At 37.9% G+C, this 24,377-nt stretch overlaps 1 protein-coding gene across 22 annotated transcripts in view; it reads right to left on the bottom strand.

Annotated features, from left to right (window-relative positions):
- The window catches only part of TENM3 (teneurin transmembrane protein 3), a 1,343,587-nt gene that overhangs the window by 33,769 nt on the left and 1,285,441 nt on the right, over positions 1-24,377 (bottom strand). For 17 of the 22 annotated variants that reach the window (XM_066996182.1, XM_048078283.2, XM_048078274.2 and 14 more), the window contains 10 exons: positions 22,996-23,212; positions 21,424-21,543; positions 20,766-21,027; positions 13,497-13,764; positions 12,772-12,915; positions 9,542-9,791; positions 9,119-9,139; positions 3,672-3,904; positions 3,137-3,291; positions 1,411-2,285 (listed from right to left, as the gene is read on the bottom strand). In XM_066996182.1, the coding sequence (XP_066852283.1) occupies positions 1,411-2,285; positions 3,137-3,291; positions 3,672-3,904; positions 9,119-9,139; positions 9,542-9,791; positions 12,772-12,915; positions 13,497-13,764; positions 20,766-21,027; positions 21,424-21,543; positions 22,996-23,212 (2,545 nt within the window). The remainder of the gene's footprint in view (positions 1-1,410; positions 2,286-3,136; positions 3,292-3,671; positions 3,905-9,118; positions 9,140-9,541; positions 9,792-12,771; positions 12,916-13,496; positions 13,765-20,765; positions 21,028-21,423; positions 21,544-22,995; positions 23,213-24,377) is intronic. The other 5 variants (XM_066996187.1, XM_066996195.1, XM_066996192.1 and 2 more) reach the window with 2 other exon arrangements.

The following is a 24,377-nucleotide window of genomic DNA, read 5'->3' as shown; positions in this document are numbered from 1 at the left end:
TGTACACTGACATAAATGTGAAGTTATCTCAGAACACAGATGTTTGGCTTTGCTGCCACTGCCTGACACCAGCACTTTATTTTCTTTATCATGTGTGTTGAATTGAAAGCTTTTTTTAGGCCCTGACCTTGGCAGCAGTTGCTACTGCATTTCATCTAAAAGATAGGAGAAAAGAAGGAAAAAAAAAAAGAATGATTTACTGGATTTTCATGATGCCCTTTGTAATCCTGAATACTTCAACTGAGGGCCCTCTAATGCTTTTACTTATTGTACTAACTTTACATCTTCCACTCCTCCACAGACACATTTTTACCCAACCATGGCATCTGTCTTTCAAGTGATTTAAGAACACACATTATTTTCCAATTGACTGAGATAACGGAAAAAAATAAGTGTTAATTTTACATCGATCTTTATTAAAATAAATTGTGTTTTAAGCTGTATTTTTGATACATTTTGCTTGGCATATCAGTCTGTAGTCTAGTTCATTAGGGAATGAAATTGCCTTTAAAGGCACTATCTGAACTGTCAGGTTCTACTAGTTTATCTATAAATTGTCATGACCTTCCTCATTCGATATAATTGAGGATTCTGTAAAACTTTTTGCTAATCTGGCTGTTATGAACAGGCATTGATGATTTAATGACTTACACGGGGTAAAACAATTAACTGAAAAAAATTTTCAGATATTGGTAAAATTAAAAGTCTAGTATCTCTCACTGCTGTGTTTGCATGTGTGTATACCACACATTGCTGGTGGTCTCTGTTTTCAGTTTATTCCTACAGGAATGGTATTTCCCCCATGATCATGCTTTCTCTTCTCAGATTCCTCCCTCAAGGGTCCACCTGTGTGAAAGCTTGTCATGTCATCCAGGAGATGGTCCTGGATATTTGCCACTCAGGGAAACACAAGCTTTCACCACTTTAAAAAAAAAAATAATCCACCCAGCCTTTTCTGGGTAAAAGACAGTGCAGGCATGTAATAAGAAAAGATGTTAAAAAAAAAAAAAGAAAAAAATGTTTAGCAGTGAAGCACATTTCTTGTCAGTATTTGCTGCAGAACAATGTCAATCTAATGAGCAAAAAGGATAAAAAATCTAGTTTCTCACGCAAATGTACAAAATCGTAGTTGTCTGAGTTACAAGTTTGTTGACAAGAGTGAGATGTTGTCTCACAATTATTTTAATGTATAAAACAGAAATTGAAAATAATGACTTTAAGATTATGCAGACCCAATGCTTAGAATAAGTAAGATAGATGTGGACGGCCTGGAAAACGAAAAGTATCTTTCAGTGTTTTTTGATATTAAGTGTCATCTTCACATTTACTTACCAGTCTTCAGCAATATTTCAAGTGGTGCTGTATAGCTCAATAGAACTATACAGCATCTAGCTTTATTTATGTACTTACTCAAAAAAAGTGGTCCATCCAGTCTCATCACTTTTAGTTGCCAGAAGTCCACTGTTACCATGGTAGGTAAATAAAACAAGCTCTTGTCCTTGTGCAGTCATGCTTTTCAAACATCCATTAGTGCCTATCGTCAACCAGATGACTTGGTTATCAGGAGAGACCACTCTCACTGGCATCCGGTTGGGGTCCCGTCTGATACGAAGAGTATTCCCATTGCTGTCCGTGACTGCAGTAATATCATTATCATTACTGTAGCTAAAATTGTACAGGTAGTCTCCAGTGACTAAACTCACAGTGTACTGGTGAGTACCATTGACATCAAAGATATAAAGCTCTTGATCAGTTGGAGAAGCAACTTCATAAAAGTTCATTGAGTTCAATAAGGGTTTGTTCTTTGACACAGACCGTATCCTAATGTTTCCCAGATCAGCAATATACAGCGTGCCATCTGGAGACACAGCTAAAGAGGAAGGGGCATTAAGTTTGGCATCTTTAGCATAGCCATCTCCATTCTGGTAACAGTCACAGTTGACATCATTTTTGCAATCACACTCTGAAGGTATTCCAGCAACTAATGAGATCTCTCCATCGGTTGTAACCTGTCTTATTCTATTAATCTTTTTTTCATCAGTTTCTGTAATGTAAAGTACCCCACTGTAAGACACTGCAATGGCAGTTGCTGACTCTAATGTGGTCTGTACAGCATGCTTGCCCACCGTGTACTCCACTCCGGGAACTTGGCAATGCATTGGCCTCCCCGCAGCAATGCGAACCTGACGGTTTTCGGTGATCTGCAGAACTACGTTGTTATCCAGAACATAAATGGAGTTATCCATTGGGTTGATAGCTAAATCTGTAGGCCATTCCAGACGAACCTTAACAAAGAGAAGTGGTTTATTACACAGTTAACTAGTGCACCTTAAACGGAATGAATGAATTAACTTTCAGTTTTAGATAATGCTGTAAGGATATTTTTTATCTGCTGTAACCAATCAAGACAGAAAGACTTGTACAAAAAGGAATGCAGCAAATGAAAGGTTTCAGGGAGGCAAGGGGAAGGGTTTCCAGATGACTACTTCATTGAAAAAACAGCAGCATTGGAACTGTAATACAGGTCAAATTTCCCCTCCAATAAGTGCCATACTTGTTTTTATCACCAATGCATAAATAAAAATAGAGACAGCTATCAGTTTACTGTCCACGGACAGTAGTCATTTTTTATTTTTGCACTAGCAAAAATAATTTACTACATTCCAGACTACGAAACACTGGACCGTACTCAATTTCTAAACACAGCACTAGTGACATCTCTTCTTACCTACACAAACTTGTTGAGACAAAAAAAAATAAATTGCTCTATTATATATATCCTCTCATTCACCCTGGTAGGCTATTAGTAATTCAGAAAACACGGACATGCCAATACAATTCTAACATATCTGTCGTTCTTCAAGTATTTACTACTGGACTTAACATTTCCTGCTGGTGGTTTTGCTGTTCTAAACTAAACTGAACTTTATGGGCAGAAAAATTGAATACAGCAGCATTTATAGCTAGGAGAATACACTGAGATTCATGTCCTTGGAATAGGTTTCTTTCTCCACAAATTCTACTCTTAAATATTCATTACACACTCCACCCAGTTTTATTTTAATTGGCAAGGAAGCTGCATTTGCATTTCTAGCCCCCCGATTTGCTTTCCGAATTAGCGGCTCTTAATGTGTACCTGGCTGATGTGCATGCTGGTATCGCAGGTTAGAGGTCGTGCTGAGGTCAGGTCGTTGGAGCCAAGCAACGTGGATATTATGCCATTCTGATCCACTTTTCTGATCATGGTCCCATCAACAAAGTAGATTAACCCATTCTTGTCAATTGCTATTCCTTCAGTGAATAGAATAAAAATTAGTTGCTTGTACTAATATCTGTAACTAAGGGCCTGAGTGGTATGTATATAGTGGTATGTATATTAAGGGCAGAAAAAGGCCTAGCATTTAAGTTAACCTGAAACATGGGGTAAGTGGAACCACATGCAACACTGATTTTACATCTTCACCATTGTTTGCCAAACACATAATCTAAACAAGCATTTTAAAGTGCTCAATAACCATGAAAGCCACATATTGACTATAAAATTAACCTGGCTCTCCTGCAGCTGTCTTCCTCAATGGTTTTCCCCGGTGGGAAAAATTATTTGAAATACATTTTTGAACCAACTCTTGTATTAAACATGACCATGCCCATCTCTGAACTTTCATATTTACCTTTAGGGCTCATGAGAGTTGCCTCCACCGCCTTGCCTCCATCACCACATCTTGCCTCATCAAAGGGCAGGCACTGCTCCCCGGTTCCTCCTATTACGTCAGCATTTTTCGTCAGGTCTTTTGCACCCGTGAGTGACCTGGGCCGATAGATCCTGCGTGTGTTTGTGTCAGAAACGTACAAATCTCCTGTCACGGGGTCAGTTGCGAGGTAGTATCTGTGGGCTGGGTTGCTGCTGTAAAAAGGAATTACACATTGCTCGTGCTGTAATTAATTGCACCAACGTCGGACCAAGAAGAAAAGATTTCAGTTCATACACAGTCTGTACTAATACATAAATAGTTAACAACCATGCTGGTGCTCTGGGCTTATGCAGCAGAGGTCATGGCCCCAAAGCTTTTCTCGGTTTTCATTTGTTTCCTGTGTCAGAGGCAGGCCGACCTAGACTAGTCATCCTTTTGGGACAGAAAATTCGATTTTGTCTATGATGCTGTAATTAGAGACAGTTCTCAACGCCATAATAGGCCACATCAAAACGGTGGAGTCTTAGAACTGGTGTTGACTGAAACCTTGGCTCAGTTTCAAACTTTGCAGCATGACCCCAACCCTAGCTTACACTTTGTTGCCGTTATCATCCTATCCGTTTTATTATAATTTACATAAGGCTGCTGGGGTGCATGGTTTATATAATTCATAAACAGATAAGGCAGAGTTCGTATTATTAGTTCACAGGCAAGAGATAAGACATCCTTCATAAGTATTTGTTTAATCCACTGCTTTCAAAGACGTGATATGCATGATTTAACGCATTAGGAAATGTCATCTTTTCCACCAGAACACCGAGCGGAGCTTTTCTGTTCTCCTTAACACAGAATCATATTTCAAACAACTGTACACATTGGCACAAAACCACTAACTATGCCAACACAGTCTTTATTACAGTGAAAATATATATTGCTAACCATTTTCCCAGAAACGTACACTTTGCCTCTCCACTGGTGCTACATAATTGAGAATTACTGTGTTTTCTCCCCTGCTGGTGAAAAAACCTACCCTGGAGAGTACCTTTTGGGTTGATATATTACGACGTAGAAACTTAACCCACCGCAGTTAGGATTCCTGACCTAATTTACGGCATGAAGAACTAAAATAAGGTCATGTAAACACAGGAGGTAATTTCAGATGCTCTCCTAATGGATTGAATCAGTGTCAGAACAGTCAGTTCCACTTCTGATGTTTGCAAAAGTGCTGCTGAAACCTATCTACCAGTCTTGGTGATATCCAAACATCTGTTCGCGGAACACTGTACTTCACATTTTGTAAATACATAACTGTGCTAATGTAACACATTTTTATGTAGTGCCACTTGGAAAAAGCAACAAGAGACCAACAGAAACAACTTGTGAACAAACGATGCCTTTTAGCAGGGACAGATTTTTATAGCTCTCCAATTACAAAAACACAGAAAAATGTGTTGCATAAATAGGATTTTCTTTGGTTTTAAGAGTTTAAACATGTTGGTGCAGAAGGAAGAAATCAAGTGAAGCAGACTAATGAAATCAAATACACAGTGATTAGCACCTCTTAAAAAGCCCTGCTACGGAGCTGAATGTTATACAGCATGTCTGAAAACAATTAAGTGGAGCCTTAACTCAAATTTCTGTCTGTTAGAAACTTGTTATTGCCAATGCACTAAATAGTTTAAAGGTATTTTCCGAACCTTAATTTACAAAGAGATCATTTATATGATCACTATGTAGTGTACAAATTATTTATATCTCCATGGGCTGCAAATTAAATTATACACATTTATATGATTACTCTGGTCTTTAAGAAACTTTGCAGACATTTCACATATAAACACATAGCAAAATGTGAATTAAATTTTATTTAATTGTAATTTAAAATAAAGTCCTTTCTTATGCTACTATAATCTAAATTAAGGTACTTTCCTTCAACTCATTTAACATTGCCTAAACCGTATTTTTCAGTTGTTGGAATAAAGAGTCACCAAATCAATAACTAAATGATTTATACCTAATGTTATTTTTTTTTAATTTCTAGAAAAGAATTTTTAAAGCTGCTCTCTTCATATATATGAAAACATTTAAGTTTTAATTAATTCCAGCAAGAATGATACAGCCCTTCTTAGTCAGGATGAGTTCTGGTAATAAGTAGTGCATCCGTATTAAAAAATACAGATGACAATTTAAGGATACTTTCTCATTTTATCCAAAAAAATCCCAACAACCCTGAGGTTTGGGAGCGCATAGGATATTATTATTGAATCAATGTAAACTCTCCAATTTGTATTAAGTAATGTCTCATGGTTTCTTTCTGAGACAATATAGCTAGCTTAACTTTGGTATTTCTTTTCAAGAGAAGGTCAGAAAGCTGAGGTAGCTTTAGCTGTTAGGAACAAACCACCAATTCTCTGGAGCAAGGCACAATCTGAGGAACTAGATCACTGTCCACTGAAAACCATGTTTCCTAGCCAGAAGACATTTATGCATACTATGCAGACCTCTAAAATAGCACAGGGTTAAGTATCCAACACCTGCAAAACTGCAGAGATTCTTCTATTTCATTGTGGCCTGAAACAACGTTAAGGCTCTGCCTTCTACCAATAACAACAAGAACAGAGAACTAAAATGCAGAGCCAGTGCCTTCTCGGCTCATTCAGTATTGCCAGGTTGCTGCACAGGGCTCTGGAAAACAAGCGGTTACATGCCAACACAGGGTCCAATAAAGACAAACGACTACATATTAACTTGTTCGATCTGCACTTAATCAACAGTGCTTACGATTTAAAGCACACACACACGTGCATGTGTGCACACAGCTTAAGCCTTTTCAATGACCAGACCTTGCACATTTTCCCATTCCTGTTTTTGGTTTTCTTAATGCAAAATGGTAAAATGTTAGAAAAACTTACTTGTAAGTGCTGCCTACTATTTAGTTGCTGTCATGATCTGTTTCTCATTGCTTTATCTTGCTTATGCTGTTCTTTTAAATCCTCAGCTGTCAGATTGCTTGCATTACTCTCCATGAAGAATTTAAAAAAACACTACTCTTCCTGCTCTGGCCCTGATCTATGCTCTCCCATTCAATGTATGCCATCTAAACCATATGCCCTCAAAGCTGTTTTTAGGTCTAAGAAAACTTTTTTCTGTCTCTCTACAGACTCTGCAGGATATCGCCATAGCCTACAAGTGACCTCCTTGTCTTCAAAGTCCTTCTAAAAATTACTTCCATGAATGCCTATCAGCATTAATCAGCCATAGGCATCAGGGTGTATAAAGACATCAGCTCAGCTTTCAGACTAAAAAAACGTTAGGTCACTGGTACATTAGAGAATAAATTTGACCTGTCTCCCTAATTTAGAGCACAGGCTCCTTGAGGTGGGAGACTTGCTCTCTGTGCTGAACCACCATGTCTGTAGGTGAGGAAAGGTGAATGCTTGAGCAGATAACAGCTCTCGGCTAGTATTTAGTGCTTGTCATCTGTTTTACTTGGTGAATGCATATTTTGCCAGGCCAAAGAAGCTATTTTGTCTCGCAGTGTGTCCTCAAGATGGGGGAACCCATGGCCACAGGACCTGGTGGATGCTCAAAGGCTGTGTGTTTAAAAGTTGTCAGATAAATCAATAGAATGAAAAGCTGTCAGGGGATATTCAACATAAAGGTACACTTGTGGCTTAAGAAGTCCCTGAGCAGCAAAACCCTAAGAGTTTTCACACTGGGAAAATGTCCTGTGATGGGAGAGAAAACTCAGACTCAAGCAGACCATGTTGGGCTGCACACTGGGCTCGACACCTCCCTGGGCTGCACACTGGGCTCGACACCTCCCTGCCTGCTGGCTCCACGACCACTGCTGCAGTGCTCATTGTCCATGGTCTTCAAGGCGTCTGCCTACCTCAGGAGGAACCCCCACCTTGTAGCTGCTACACAAGTCTATGAAGATGCTGTTACCCTAATTTGTGCAGTATGATTACAATGTCACTGTCTGGAGCTTATGCACATGTACATGAATAAAGGAGAAAAGCTCCAATGTTTGCCCTCACCAAATTGTTTCTGACAGGCCACAGCTGAGACTGTGACCACAGCTCTGCTGGAGGTAAAAGAGGCCGTCACCACTAAATCACAGCAAAACACACCTCGTTGTACATCAGCTCCTTAATCCCGTTTGTCCATTCCAAATTCCCATTTTCAGTATTACTCTGTATTCCACACATTTGTCAGACAATGTCTTATACAGCTGTAATCACAGCTTTGTGTTATCACAAGGGATTTCTTCTAAAAGTAGTGCAACAAATGCAAATTAAACTTAATAACGAAATCTAAAATTATCAGATTACCTCAGAGTCACACCTGGAAGGTAACTTCAAACCAGTCAGACTATGCATCACTTCCCGTATCTGACTATTAGCAGTGATGCAAACATCTTATTTAGTCATGGAATTTTTTGCCTAACCCATTTGAAACAATTTTTTGAACATAAAACCTGTCCTTATAAAGAAGGTTCAGACTTAAGTCAATTTAAAAAAACTGGGCTAAAGGAGAACTGAGATATGACTCTCCTTGTTGAAAAATGAGGAAGGAAAAGGGTTGACAGCAAAAAAGGAGCGAAAGAGACCCTGCAGGGCTGCTGAGCCCTGTACTTAGCAAGTCTGACACAAAGTCTTGCAGGGCTTCATGTATCCAACAAGGCTTTAGCATAATGTTGTTTTTGTCTCCTTTTCAGTGACAGCTGTTGTGGCAAAGCACTTCTAAGCATCCACCTTCCTCGCCTCTGCTCTTGCCACTATTGTACCTATGCCAGGACAGATGAATGCTGCACTACAACCCCTCTGATTACTCTTGTTTCTGTGACAAGCCTTATGGAATCTTCACGTACTTCTAAATCTGAACTGTTGGAGTCTTGTTATTACGTGACTATTTCAGCTTTCATTACTAAGAAAAGTTCACATTTAAACAAAAGCGTCTGTTTAATGTGAGCTTGAAAAGGCTCAGCATCAAAAGGCTAATGAAATGAACTCACTTTATACTTCTGTAATTTCTACTTCTATAATACATCTATTAGTTATATGTTGTACTCACTGTATTTGGGGGATCTGACTAATGAATGAGTTTTGATAGAAACAGCAGAAGTGTGAGCAAAGGAACAGGAGCAAGAAGGCATGAAGGGATAGTGCAGGAGGGCACATACAAGCATAAAAAGAAGCCTGGCTGCGGACAGAGAGTGATGAGAAAATAGGAACTTGTATCCGAAAGGACGATGCAGCCTGACAGCTGACATAACTAAAACATATGAACTCATTATTTTTGAAAAATACTCCTCTTTCCTAATAATACATCTCAGAAAGGACTTGTCCATTATAAGCATTCATTTGTTAAAAAAGAAAAAAGAACAGTTAGAAATATAGAAATCTTCTGTAAGAAATGCTTACCTATGTCTAAAATCTTTATTTCTTGGTGGGAGCAAGTAAAAAAGAACAGAAAAACATTATTAGAAAAATATTCAGAAAGGGTGTTAGAAGATGAAAAGAAGGCAACATTTAAATCTATCATTAGTGAAGAGGTCCACTCACGTTGACTATGTAGGTTCACTCTTTAAACCCACAGAATAGTTACTCTGGGAAGACCAAATTCTCACAGTTTGCATTTACAGAGTTAAGGTATTTTACCATGGTAAATTTTTATCATTTCAGTTTTAAATACCATTTCCAACATGTTAAAATTTTTGAATCCACTTTTTTTGCTTCAAAAGCGTTTGGAAGCTCTAACTTACACAACATCAGAAATCCATTCCATACTTCTGTTTGCATCAGTAATTCACAACTCTAAAGGTCCAAGATGTGAGTAAAACATACCTTAGCTCCAGAACACTAGTTACATTTCCAGATGGAAATATCCGCCGAACGTAGTTGAAATCCCCAATGTAAAGACTTCCATCTACCCCACAAGCTAAGGCAACTGGAGCCAGTAGTTTATTACCATCAGCTTGACCGTTACAACTTGGACAGGAGATGCTGCGTCTTCTTCCATTGCCCATGATGCTACTGACAACTGGGGGTTGCTGAGATATAAATTGATTTTCACCATTTCCTTTGTAGAGGATTCCTGGCAGATAATATAAAAACCACAAAATAACAACAACAACAACGTTTATAAAAACCTTGAATGTATGTACATGAGATGATGCATAGATATTCTGAATATCTCTTTTTATTTGAGTAATATAGTTTAATGGACTTCTAATTGTTTCAGCACCACATTTTTTCTCACTACAACTAACAGAACTTAGTTATGAACTACAAATGTTCTAATAAAGTCACAAATACACTAAAACACCCAAAGCATTAAATTATCTTGTCCAAAAAATGTAGTAAAAATGCATTTTAAACTTCTGTTTAGAAATTCTCCTGAAATAACTGAAATTCTACCTGTGTATATATCATTAAAAAGGAAAAAATTGTATTTGCAAATTGCATCTCTAATGCCCTACTATAACTAATTATGAATATGATGTCAAATGTAATCTAAAGCAGATTACTACTGCAAATTGTAAAGATTAACTAAAAAATTGGAGATTGCTTCTATCTTACATTATAAAATGCTCTTTACTCAGCTCACAATAAAAATCTACCTCTGGCAATAAAGTCTGCCTCAATACCATGTCTGCAGTTATAGGCAGTTATTAAAAATGTCAAAAAAAAACAACAAAAAAATGTGGTGCCAGGCCAACCTGTCTCTTAAACTTAATTCTGCTTTGAGGCATGAAAGGAACAGTAATTTTGTAAAGACAAAGCAATGTGCCAGCAGTATTTTTCTTCCTTATAGCCTCCATAGGAAATCTGAGAAGAAAAATGCATGCTTTATGTTAAATCTTCAGTTTGGAAAAAATGTTTAAATTTACAGCATGTTAAAATGTTGCCAAATTCTTCTTGTATTATAGACCTCAATGAATCCATCAAGGTGTACTCTACCAATGGTCAGGTGTTACGGTTCTACTCATAAGTCACAATTTACCTTTCCGTGGTATAATCCACGTAAACCATGTGTCACTTTGTACTTTACAGTGATAAATTCTTTATCAATTGTCCATACAGTTTCAAAGGCAGTTTGGGGCTGAGGGATACATTTGTCTTTTGAGGTGCTTAGAGGAAATTTAAGACGTGTTCCTCTTTCAGTCCTCACCTCAAAAATGCACTCTTTATACTGAAAGATATGAAGAAAAAACACTTTGCCCTTTAAATGCTTTAGGTGGCTTCACTATTTTTTAATGTTCTAAAATTTGGGAGATTATAAACATAACACCAATAAACATGATCAAATTGGGAAGAATGAAAATGGTTTATGGAAACTTAATGACAAGTAATCTAAATAAGTAATCTAAATCAAAAGAAGGAGAATGTATTTTTCATGAATAGTCAAAGCCAGAATGCATTAGCAGTATACAAAATCCCCTCTCCTATGATTACATCATTTATGACAATCATGGAACCATAATTTTGCCTGAAATAGCTGAGTTCTATAATTTTCATCAGAGGAATTCTACAAGTCAGCACAGTGCACTATTGCATCTGATTTATTCTATCATTACCTTGAAAAATTGGTCCTTCACATTTCTCCTCTATTATCACAGACTAAGAGATGCACATTAGACTATTTACTGCAGTAGCTTAGGATGTCCGTACAAACAGTGTCTGCACTCTCTTCTGAATAAATTTCTCCAGCTCACCCACCTTGCCATTACAACTCTCCACTTTGTTTATTCAATTAGACACACGTCACTTTGAAAAGTCATTACTTGTCAAATGTACTCTTGAAAATAATTTAAAGCCACCACCAATTCAACTTGTGAACAGAATCAATCATATATATATATATATTTAGAATTGTAGCTCTTTACATTTTTAGATGAATTACCTTTCAGGAATTTGCACTTCTCCCCACCCACTTTTAAATTAGGTACAATGACACCTTTCCCTTTATTTGGTTACCTTGTTTTTCTACTAGCCAGAAGTGAGGCTTTTAGGTGATGATTAGCATATCACAGCAAATAAACTGATGCACTAGCAGGAGACTTCTGAGGGACACTGGGTACCACAGAAGTGATGTTCTTCCCACTGAATTACTTTTGGGTACCTCCTTTCCATAAAAATTGAGTGCAACCAACTCCCACCATAAGCTATGCAACTTTGTCTATTTCACCTGTCTTACACACTTCTAGCCCAATTTTTACGCATTTCCTCCTGTTCAGTGTTCAGCTGGTGTTTCCTCAGCATGGCACCCACCTGGCAGTTACTGAGAGACACACTGGACAAATCGACCTTGATGCCAAGGCACGGTCCTTGTTAAATGTGTCCTGCTCCTCATCTTTTCACTGGGATTAAAGAGGACTTGCTCCCTGGCAACTGGAGTCTGTCCTGATAATAGGAGCATAAGGAGCCTTCATTGGCTGAAGGCACTGTCATTTGTCACCTGCAATGTGTCAAGCTGACCACGCATCCTGGGGAGGATGTACGTCAGGGAAGGGTTTAAATGAGAGGACAGTGGAAACGACTGCTCATCCTCCAGAATACATTGTAACCATGCACTAAATGCTCCCATCAGCAGTCATGCTGTGGCTGGGGATATCATGACCTGAAGGGGAAAATCTCCAATATAAATGAAGACTTTAAAACTGGGAGTGAAGACCTCTTGGTTTGGCAGGAATGCCTGCTATTGCCATTTAATTTTTAATCATTGTGAGAAAGCATTCAAGATACTGCTACCATACATCCAGCTAGTGCCAATAACAATGGTGACATCTACAATTGCTTTAGAAACAGTGTCTCCTTAGCATCACTTAATTTTTTGGGGGTGGTTTCTTTGGAGAACGTATCCAACATAGAATGACACAGTTAGATGCACTTATTAGTGCGTACATATTTGTAGGAGGAAGCAAAGCATTTATCACATGCAAAGCATTCTGTAATTTCCCTTTTTTAAAATAGGGAAGCAAACATTTGAAAAGCTAAAATGAGATGACTAAGGTGTGTGGCAGTTGAGAGGCAGCTGAGTATTACAATTAGGAAGAGGAAGCATAACTCCTTACCATTCTGAACGTCCAAGACATGGTGTTTATCCAATGTCCAGCCACCCATGTTAGAGGCATCCAGTTCATAGCCTTGCAAAATGGCAGTCCGCTTTTCCCAGAGAGTCAGATCCAAGCAAGACTCATATTCGTAGCCTACAGACACTGAAAAAAACAGTACATTTCCTCATTAAATATAGAAACTTGTTCAGATGAATAGTTTAAAGAAGGTAATTTCCTAAACTGTGTATGTTCTGCTCTCCCAGGCTACCTAAAAATCCCTATGGCTTCCTTAGATGTATTGAAAATACTAAACAGAATTTCAAAATACTTTAAAAAGTAATCTTGGGTTATTAAAATAATCTTAGCTATTAAAAAGAATTAGAAGAGGACAGGTAGAGAAGAAACCTGTTTTGTGAATTATGTCAGAATGCTATTGTGCTCTAAAGTATGCGGAGTGCACAGACTGAACACCATACCATATTATTAGGCTGAGGATTACTCATGGGTAAGAACTACAAGTGAAAAATGACAGTGGTCTCTTTTTCCTTTTGAAGCATGCTTTTCTCATAATGTAAAGTTGAGATTTGCGTTGTTTAATATACTTTACTATCCACCATTATTTCTCATCTTATTATGCCAAACATTTTCTGATTAATGGATACAGGTATTTCAGATGTGTTTCTCTATTTTCAAGACAATAGCAAAAATGCAAAAAATCCCAAACCTTTGCTTAACACACATACCAACAGCTTCAGATAATCCATAGACTCTCTGGTTGTAGGCATCAGTTTTATCCCATATGAAAGTGTAAGCCAGATTTGGAGATGCGGGGAACCATTTCTGGAAAAGCCTTCCCACCACTGCCACCATAAGATGAACTTTCATTAGATTAAACGGTATAACAGATTGGGTCATAGTGATCTTCAGAACAGACTTATATCCTGCAGCCCTGGAGCTTAGGTATGATAACTTCAGATCAGTTCCTGGTATTGTCGTTTCTTCATGAAGTACCTATGCCATCAGTAAGAGAAAAGGCAACATGTGAATGATCTGGAAATTAAACGTAACAATGCAAATATTGTAAAAGGGGGCTTGATATGATGCTACACAACAATCCATTATGAAGTATCATCTAAATCTGGCCTTCATTTAATATGTAAAATAAAAACAAATGAAGAACAGTATTTTACTTTTTTTTTTTTTTTTCCCATAATAGCAAAGTCTAACATCTTTGTTATACTAAAGCTGCTTAGTTCATACATTCTGCTGAAGGATTTCAAAGATGTCTCCTTTATTTTAATGGGTGGAGGTACGGAGAAGAGGAGAGTATGCCTTCCCAAATGCTTTTTCCAAAACCAGCAGAAAAGCATCTTCTACCTAAGTGTAAACAGCCCCCACTTGCGCTGCCATCCATATCCTAACTACGGATACATAATAAAGACAAAAGAGCCTCAAAACACTGCAGAGCTTCAGATTTAGGTTAGGATGTCTAATTGCTCCTGAAGTTCACAGGGTAATAGTGCAACACAGGAAGGACTTTTAGGTGGTTTATTATTTGCATTATCTGTGGATTGTAAATACTTTAAACCAGAGTATTCTTCCATTTATTTCACTGAGATAAGTAGGATGCCTCAGGGAAAGCTTTTCCATATTTCCTGATCAATATTCACTACTCAGACATCAGCTCACCACTTTCTCATTTCAGAGAGGTGCAATGATTCAATTTTATTTTTAAAAGGTTCCTCCCCCCTCTACCTTGTCTTTGCCTCTGAGCTGGGGAGCTTTAGTGGGTGATGGATGGATGTGGAAGGTTTCTGCGTAACGTGGATGAAGACAGCCAATACTGTCCTATACCTCAGTTGGGACATAAAACTGTATTAGAATCATGTCCCTAAACACTGAGAGCCAGCACTTCAGCTGCACAGCTACCAACCATCCTTGCTTATTGAAAATAAGGAAAAAGAAGTATCTAGACACATTTATAAACATAATGTTTCGGGGGGGGGGGGGGGGGGGGGGGGGGGGAATAGAGTGCAAAGGATGCTGAATCACAAGCCCAGAGCCTTTGTGGTGTCAAAGGAGTACTCCTGGGGAAGTACCTTTGGAAAGCTGTATTTTACCTACCTGTCTCCTGGTCCTGAACTCTGAAGACCAAACACTAATTAGTATCAGTAGAAAGCAGACTTCAGGGAGATAACAAATATCCCTGACATTAAGCTTGAGACTTCAGTGTGATCAAAAGCTGGCTACTTATGAAGTGCTATGTTAGCTCAGGATTTCTGTAGCGCAGGTTTTCTCCAGCGTTCTCTATGCTAGAGAATCCTCAGACGCTGCTTTTAAACAATTGACTGGGTTGAACAGAATCAAAATATGTGGTTCTGTGGTCCTGAGGAGGGCAACAGATGATACAACATTACCTATGTTAGCACTACCGCTGTTATATAGATTTGTATACTATTAATTGCATTTGCCTCCTTCCCCTTAACAACAGCAGCAAATCAGAAATAGTATTTTGGCTCATGGTCTGGCATGAATGGTTACTAAAATCTGATATGTGTAGGGATATGACTCTTCACCTCCAGCAAGGCTGTAACAGAGCTGTGGGAAATAAAGGAAGCATTGGAAGACACCAGACAAATGAAATTCTTAATTCTCAATCTTTGAAAGTTTCTTTTTCTCCCCACCAACAACCTGGCATCACTGAAATGATGAGCAGTATCATCACCTGGAAGGAGGTGAGCTGTATCAATTCTGTTTGAAAATCTAGTCTGCTCTCCCTCAGACCAATATACACACAGTATCTAAGCCAGATGAGAAGAAAATCTTTTCTGCACAAACAAAACTCTCTAGAGAGAAAAGCAATTGTGAACATGTTCCTTTTCTAAGACTTTGAAGGAACAACACAAAACACCAATGAACAAAAGACAAATTCCTCCTCAAGACATCAGCGGGACTCTTATCTACTGCACATTAAATCTGGTCTAACAGATGGAGTTCTCCGTAAGCAAGAGGAGAAAAAGAAATAATACACTTGTAATAGGACACAATTTAATGGCCTTGACTGGTCTCCTGTTAAGACCACTGTTTCTTTTACAACTTTAACTGTGGAAGAGCAGTGTTAAACACTTAGGTGGTCTTCTGATACTCTTGCCTGAGATAACAGACAATAAAGAGGACACCTTGAAGTTTCAATTTCCAAGAAACTCCACTGTGTATTTGGATTACTATCAAATTAGAAAGTAGGACAGGCAGTTCTCAGCGAGGTTTAAAACAAAAAAACCACGAACCCCTATTATTAGTTTCTGCAGAAGCCTCAAACATCTGCTGGAAATCTGACTTATAACTTCCTTCCTTCCATAAAATATTCCCTGTAGTAACTTATTTTCTTGCAAACTTCAGAAATCTAGAGGTAAGGTTATGCATCTCAATCCCACTCCTAGAATCAAGCATTACAAAGAGAATTAAACAGTTTAATGTTCATCTGAAACGTTAAATCATCAGGCACAGCAGAGAGCATCCTATGGGAGCCATGACAATACATCAATTGTAAAGCAATCAGGAAAGTGACTGGGTATAAAAGTCACATCAGGAATTGCCAGCACAACCAATCTGTCTGTACTTTACCTTTTCCTGACAGAGTATCAAACTACCTCCAGAAATGCTGACACCCTGTGGGGACTGAGTTATAGCCCCCCCACCACATTCGAACGGTTGACATTTTATTTACGGATGATCAAGCTTCTTGGGAGGAAAACTGTGAAATACTTAACCTACAGGACTGAGATAAGGGTCACCTCAATTTTCACAAAGACAGAGTTTGCTCTCCTCAAAGTTCAAGTGGGTGACTGAGTCACATAAATTGTGCAGGACTCCTTGCCTCTTGTGGCCAGAAGGACTAAAGCTGTCCAGGCTCTGGAATGCTTTCCTGCTCCACAATATGATGCGATTCAGGTGGCATGCTATGATAGTATTAAGAACCCTGAACTGGGAATTTACACTCAATTAGGGGGAAAATTGGCCTGCTGTATTGCCAAGTATTTTTGCCAAATGAGCAACTTCAATAGAGGATTTGAGAAAAGAAATCACAAATGAGTGCAAACTTGAAGTCCTTGCGTCTGAAAAAGGTTCTTTGCAGAGATGTAAGGAGCTGCACTGCTGTACTAAAATGTAACATCATCGTGGTTTGAGAGGGATAAAGATGGCATGTTTAGACACAGGTAGGTATTGGCAGCTACTATTATTACACAAAGCTTGAGACCAAAGAATACTAAAATTACACTTCTTTAAGCAGAAGCTGAAGCTGCTCATTTCAAGATGGAAAAATCTTTTCCTTTAAAAAAAAACAAATTCCCCTAGAATTGAGGCTCTTAAATGAACTTATAAAGACATAACCCTGGGTTAACAATATAAAGCAAGGAGAAATGAAAAGGGGTGAAGATGCTTGTTTTTTATAGAGTTAAAGCATTGTTGAGATACCACGGAGAAGGATGGAAAAAAACATACACGTATCAGGCTAAAAATGTATCAGTAAAAGCATAAACCAAGAGGCATATATAAAGTCTAAAACAGAAAACAAAGAGAAGAAAATTAGATAAACTACTGGAAAACAAGGACACTTAAATGGAAATATTTAGCTCGATGAAGTAATCTTCATTGTCTTCTCAGTACAAATTCAGAGTTTACAGATTAAGCTAAGTGAAACCAGGATATACCATCTATATAAGACTGAAATATCTAGGCGTCCTATTAGACTGCAAGGTTTAATGAAAAAATAGGTTTGTTTTTTTGGTGAAAACCTGGACATTTTGAAGTTACAAACATAATAATTTTATTAAGTTACTGAGGCCCCTATTTTACCCTTAATTCTTCTGGGTGAAGAAATTTTGCCAATTTCCGCTGTATAGTATTGCCAGTAGTAAAACAGAGTCAGAGAAGAAGAAAAAAAAAGTGTGCAATCTTGAACTGTTTTGACAAAACTCATCCACAGTTCACCCAGGCAACACTGGAATTAAACCAAAGCATCTACTCTCAGTAATTGGTCCCCTAACAATGTAGCTCTCCAAACCTGCGTTGGTCCCTTAATCATGCAGGTCACACTCCACAGATGCAGTCAAAGCCACTTCCCTCTAAACACATATAAGCGTACAATTTGAAAGAATACTTCTCAGTCTTCATTCACCTACACACTTGACGTGACGGAAGCAAGCTGCTCAGGACCTGCAGAAGGCATCTTGGAGCCTTGCAAGCATATGTAACAGTGAATAATGGAAGTGTAGGAGAAGGAAAGCCACAAAAACTCAGTTTCAGACCTGAACTCATTGAGTTGTGAGTTTTCAGAACTCATTGTGACTCACATGTGGGTTTCTGCCAGACCACACTGCAATATGTGGCATACAGACATTTATTATATTAGGAAAAAGACAGCAATGATATTACCTAATACGTATAAGCAGCTCCAGCGCAACCTGATCTCCCTCATCTGCATGCAGTTTAACTTCTCGTTCCATGCCGGCTAATCTCAGCTATTTAAGTCTAGGCAGAACATGCTAACTTGCAATTGGAAGTGGATAAAAAATTATGCCTAGAGTAGTCCAAATTTAGTTAACATGTATTTATTATCATCCATCTTGAGTAATGATCTGCTGGGTCTGTGATCACCTCTCCACCTACTGCATTCTTTGTTTCCCCGTACTTGTCCTCTTTTTTCATTTTTCTTTTGTGCTGCTTCTTCGGCACAGACTTTAATTCCCCCTCTGATCATTTTGGGATTCATAAGCCACTAAGTACACTCTTTTGGAAACATTATCTCCAAGGGATGATGAAGCACTTCAAGAGATGATGATGATTATAGCAGCACATCATTTTCTCCTGTATGTGACAGTGAGTGCTGTCACACTGCACCAACGGGGTGACTGATGCTGACTGCAAGACACAGGAAACGCTTTCTTTTCCTATGCCTTCAGCCAGCCTCCCATGCTTTAAACTCGCATCACCCTCTTTTAAATGAAAAGATTTATAGCAGTTCCTCTGGAGCTGAACAGGCAGTTTTTAATGGAATCTGAAGCTGCTCATCTTTTATCAGATTGGTGAATTTTTTGGGAGACAGACTTGTGCACGAAGTGTTTCTGAGTGGAATACGACCCTAAAGAGCACTTCCCAGGCACGGCTGTGCAGCTCCCACCTGCTGATGCAGGGCATTACATATGTCTGATGAACAAAGTATATCAAAGAAAATACTTCTTGATTTTTTTACACAGTACAGGATTTTTTTTTGCATACACAGCAACATTACTTTTTTTCCCTCATCAGAAATCACCCATTAGCACCTAGTATTCAAGGAGAATATGACCTTTTCTTCCGGTTGGTTTTGCAAGGAAATCAGACTGAGCCACTAGTCCTGCCTACCAGATCTCCCACCCTTTGAACTTGGTAGCAAATCTAAACCAAATCTGAAACAATAGTAGAAATCACTAAATCACTAAGATAACTCAGTTCCTTTAGATTTTAGAAAAACAACAACAACAACACAATAACAACAAAAACAAAAACAAACAAAACCCAACCAAACAAAAAATCCCACACCCAACAACAACCATATAAAAATAAAAATTAAAAAAAAGATTTGGGTAGGGAAGTTAGTATCCAAATTGGCACTCCCATGACAAAGAGGCTAAATGCAGTCAGTGGGGGAAGGACTGGACATGGCAGACAGCTGCAATTATAGCAGTGGGAATTAGTTGGAATCCAGACTTCATTAGTCCCACTGCTCTCAAAATGACTTTTTTTCTGACATTTTTCTATTATTACTTTTTCTTGATTTATACACCATCTATCTAAGCCATTTGCCATCACTTCAGGAACTGAATCTATCATATGTTGCCAAAACAAGTAAATCAGAGCTGTTTTTCAGTGGACTGTGTTTTGCAAATCCTTTCTTTTAATTGACTTGCAACTAACAATGGCTCGGAAAGACAGGATAAAAGCAACAATTTCCTAGCATGGTCTTGATTTGTATGACTGTTTAGTTGTAATTTCCTTACATCTTTACTTTTAACCTGCTCCTTCCATGAACTGCTTAATGATTTTGCTCTTTTCTTAAAAGCTCTATAAATTTTTGAATACATTTTCTATATTTCCCATGAAGATGCAAGGATATTTCTTAGTGAATGTGAAAAAGAATGCCCTATGTAATTATGACATTGTGAGGGTGGGAGAGAGAGGAAGAGAGAGAAAGAGCAAGGAGAAAGAGTGCTGTTTCAGTACGAAAAGCTTTATCAGAAATCAATAATGAAATAAGTTTTATCAGAAATCAATAATGACATAAATACTACTTGAAACACAACTCTGCTTTAAGAGTTGAGGAAGACTACATTAGTGATCAGTTATCTGAGGTAACACAACCTATGATAGAAAAAAAAACATTCCAGTCGCAGCTCTTTCAGCTGCAAACAAGGTTTTGATGTTGTTAAGTTTTACTTTGGACATCACAAGCTCTGAGGATGTACATTAGCACACACGCTCATTGCCTTGTAAGCCTGTCCTTAGCATTAAAAACAGAGAATTTTTCAGTATAAAAAGAAATAGGAGTGTTATGCTCTCTATTAAAAATAAATGATAAATTTAACTGTATGACTTTTTTTGACATAATGGAAATACACATTTCATTTTCTGTTTTGAAGTACATTTCTAACAAGAGGGCAGTCTAAGAAGTTTGATGTACTACAGTGTGTCCATTTTGATGGGCCAGTGCTTGATTGATGAAGACATTCTGTCCTTTTAATGATGCAAACAGATACAAAACCAGACACTGGCGTGCACCAAGTTTTCTTAGATTTTTTTTAAATTAAATTTTAAAAATTATCACATTGAATAAATAAATCGGTCTAAAAATAACCACATTGCAAATTCTTGGCAGAATTATTTATTTAAAAACAATTAATTTACACTCTTTTCACTATAGTTACTTAATTCTAGCCTAAGATAAAATGCTGCTTGTTTGTAATACACTTTACCTGTGTCTCTGGGATGATAGGACTATCTTCAGGAGAAATTCTAAAGAAGGTAGATAAAGGCGATGACACAATAATGGGGTTTGGCCTTACGAATCCACTCAGGTCACAACTAGGAATGTCGTTCTCTTCCTTTTTCATGACCAGGGTATCCATGACATAAAATACATTCCAGGGAATCCACACTGTGTGATACTGCGTCAGGAACGGCGATCGCTCAAACACCAGTGTGAGAGAGGCACCACCATTCGCTACCAAGTCAAACCTAGAAAAAAAATAGGGGCAGCTGTTGAGCAAATTCCCACAGCCATCCACAGCCTCCATTTTACTGATTGATTCTTCACCCTATTGTACTGATCTGAAGAAAGAATAGCTCTACTGGGAACAATGGAGAAATCAATTAAATTACATTACATAATACTGCACTAAGAGAATGGAGAATTTGGGATGCTGCATTTAAATTCAACAAGGCCTTCTACTTCCAAAGTATATATATGGTAAGTTTATATTTATTTGAAGAATATACAAAGTACAGAGTTGCTTAACCACTTTTTCAGGTCTATTGTTTCCATTATTTAATTACTGATTTATTTTTACAAGCAGTTCTTTATTTATGTATTTACTGTCTTGATGTCTTAGAAACGCTTCAAAGTGTACTCACATTCCATCTTGGCGAGTGATTGTATATCCATAGTCTGGGTAGTGTAAAAAGGAGACGTTGACCCCAATGAGTGGAGTTCCATCAGCAGTTAATACTTGGCCTCTTATGACAGATGCAAGGCTGTGAAAAAATATCAAATTACAAATCTATTTTATTTTTTTTAGTTCTCTTTTGAATGAACAATAGCTAGCACAGCAAACAACATACATCTCGACATGGTATCAACTACGAGGAGCGGCTGAGAGAGCTGGGCTTGTTCAGCCTGGAGAAGAGGAGGCTCAGGGGCAACCTTATCGCTCTTTACAGTTACCTTAAAGGAGGCTGTAGAGAGGTGGGGGTTGGTCTGTTCTCCCACGTGCCTGGTGACAGGACGAGGGGGAATGGGCGAAAGTTGCGACAGGGGAGTTTTAAGTTGGATGTTAGGAAGTACTTCTTTACCGAAAGGGTTATTAAGCATTGGAACGGGCTGCCCAGGGAGGTGGTGGAGTCACCATCCCTGGAGGTCTTTAAAAGACGTTTAGATGTAGAGCTTAGTGATATGGTTTAGTGGAGTACTTAGTGTTAGGTCGGAGGTTGGACTCGATGATCTTGAGGTCTCTTCCAACCTAGAAATCTGTGATACTGTGATAACTCTAATTAACAAAATCACTCCTGAGCCTTCAAACCATCTACAAATTCACATAACTGACATTGTATAAACACATACCTCAACATCTACAGATTATCATTTTGTTTTAATTTGGTTGAGTTTACTTTGGTTCATTTTGTATGAACTCTGTACTGAGTTACTAAGCCCAGTAATACACTGAAGAATTTTAAGAACTTATAATCTCTAGATGTTCTGTAAGTCATACCTCTGGCAGGTTCTTAAAGAAAAATGTACTTTTCAATTAGTATCAAAGCAATCTGTAAAACTGCAGGGACTACAAAGTACAAAATTTAAAAGAGCAATAAGGAACATTTGTGCAAGAACTTTTAATCAACTGCTGTGCCCAAACACATTAATGCTGTTAAATTACTGCAAACGCAGTGGTTCTAGTGTAAATCATCTTCTTTCACTCAGTGAGATCCGAGACACCTGCTTCCTGTTACTGGTTTATTTTCAGGTCATTACTGCTTCGCAGAGCACCAGTCAAATAGTTTATGCAATTATACTGTCGTGCACTTAACAGTTCTATTACATTAATTCATAATTTATATTATTTAGTGAGCTCAGTTTAAAAAGTGTAGCTTTGCTTTTCCTTCTGAAGTGTTTTCATTGCTTTGATATACTTCCAACTGTGCTAGCCCAAATTAACTGGTTAAATAAAGATTTATTTAATCATTAATAAAGTGCCCTGTTAGAATACAGGTACTATGTACGGCAAACACCTGCTGCAACCCAGTGGCACTGGCAATTTGAATTTTTTAGGAAATGAGATGAAATAAGCAATCTGATATATTAAGAGAAAATGTCGTTGTTGAAAGTCCACTCCATTAAATTTGCAATCACAGTGGATCTTCTCCTAGCATGCACCTCACACGTTCTTCAATTGCTTTTGTATTCATGAGTAAAGGATGAGTCACGCTTACCTCTTATTAAAAGGACTTTCCCCAGGTATGACATGAGTGCTGTCTGCTCCGATAAGAAAACTGATCCGATCATAAAATGCTTTGGCAGCTTGCTGAGATGGCGACTGTTGGCTTTGGCTGATAATATCTTGGGGATCAGGTAGCCCACGACAATAAGGCTGATTTTGGCAAGAACTCTGCAAACAGCAGTCAGGATCCATACAGTCAACCAGCCCATCTGTTGGCAGAAATTCACACAAATGAACAAACTCTTCCTCCTGCCCTTTTGTATGTGAATGAGTCGGCAAGCAGAGAGATTAAAAAAATTACATAGTATGAAAGAGTATTAATAATTAAGATTTTAATAAATTCACTTTAAATTAAAGAAATGTAAGTTTGTTTCCACTGAATTCTTAAACTCCCATGGAAATCCTAGCAAGCTAAATGTGCTCAGGATCTTGCATAAATTAAATGTCTTTATTCGATACTTTTCTATAAATATGTGGAACAAACCAGAAAACGAAGGCAACTCAGGCTCTGCACACACTGCTAACTTATAAATATTAAACATTTTAGGTGGGTCTCAGTAGCTTTTATCTGAGGTTATTTGGCTTGCTAGAGAAAAGAAACAAGTAACTCCCACTCTGCTGTTTTCCTGAACTTTTTAGCATATCTATGCTGCGAGTAGCTTTAAATATTTCACAACATTTATCAAGGTGAATTCCTTTATACTTTGGCAGAAAGGTTTTGTTGCTAGTGGCAATTTCCACAACTATTTTGCATGAAAATGTATATGAGAACAAAATCTGTACTTAACATTTAGATTTTATTTTGAATAAAATGATGAGGAATACTGGCCACTATAAAAAGATTTAAACACATGGGTGCTTTTATGCTTATGTGTTGAAATATTCACATATAATGAGCATTAGATCTGTCACATCACTGGAAATCTAATTTGGTGAAAGATTAAAATCAAGATCAAATTGATAACTACTAATTTGTTGTAAGTAAAGTCGTAAGGAAAATGAGCCTGGAAATGTCAGCTACAGAAAATTTCCAGATGAATGTAATATGGTATCACATCGCTGATAATTGTTTCCCCAAAAGAACAGCAAGACTGAAATAGCTCAAACATTTTATTATTCCATTTATATTAGAGAGGGAGCCTGCTTGCTGCACTAAAATGAAAAATACACCAATGCAGCACTCTGAGGAAGCCCGTGACTGCTTCTCTCACAAAAGAATCTAGCTTTATAGTAAAACTTTCTGCAGGGAAAATTATCATCCATTTTTGTTCAATCATACGTTGAAAGAGTGTAAGTAAACAGAGAACTTCTAAAGGTATTCCTCTAAGAACTGCCGTGCTGTGTGGATTGGTTGGAAGACTGGCAAAACAGTGA

This window comes from Anser cygnoides, chromosome 4 (assembly GCF_040182565.1).
Source record: "Anser cygnoides isolate HZ-2024a breed goose chromosome 4, Taihu_goose_T2T_genome, whole genome shotgun sequence".
NCBI lineage: Eukaryota > Metazoa > Chordata > Aves > Anseriformes > Anatidae > Anser > Anser cygnoides.
The sequence above is the reverse complement of the archived record's forward strand: the minus strand, read 5'-3'. Positions and strand labels throughout refer to the sequence as shown.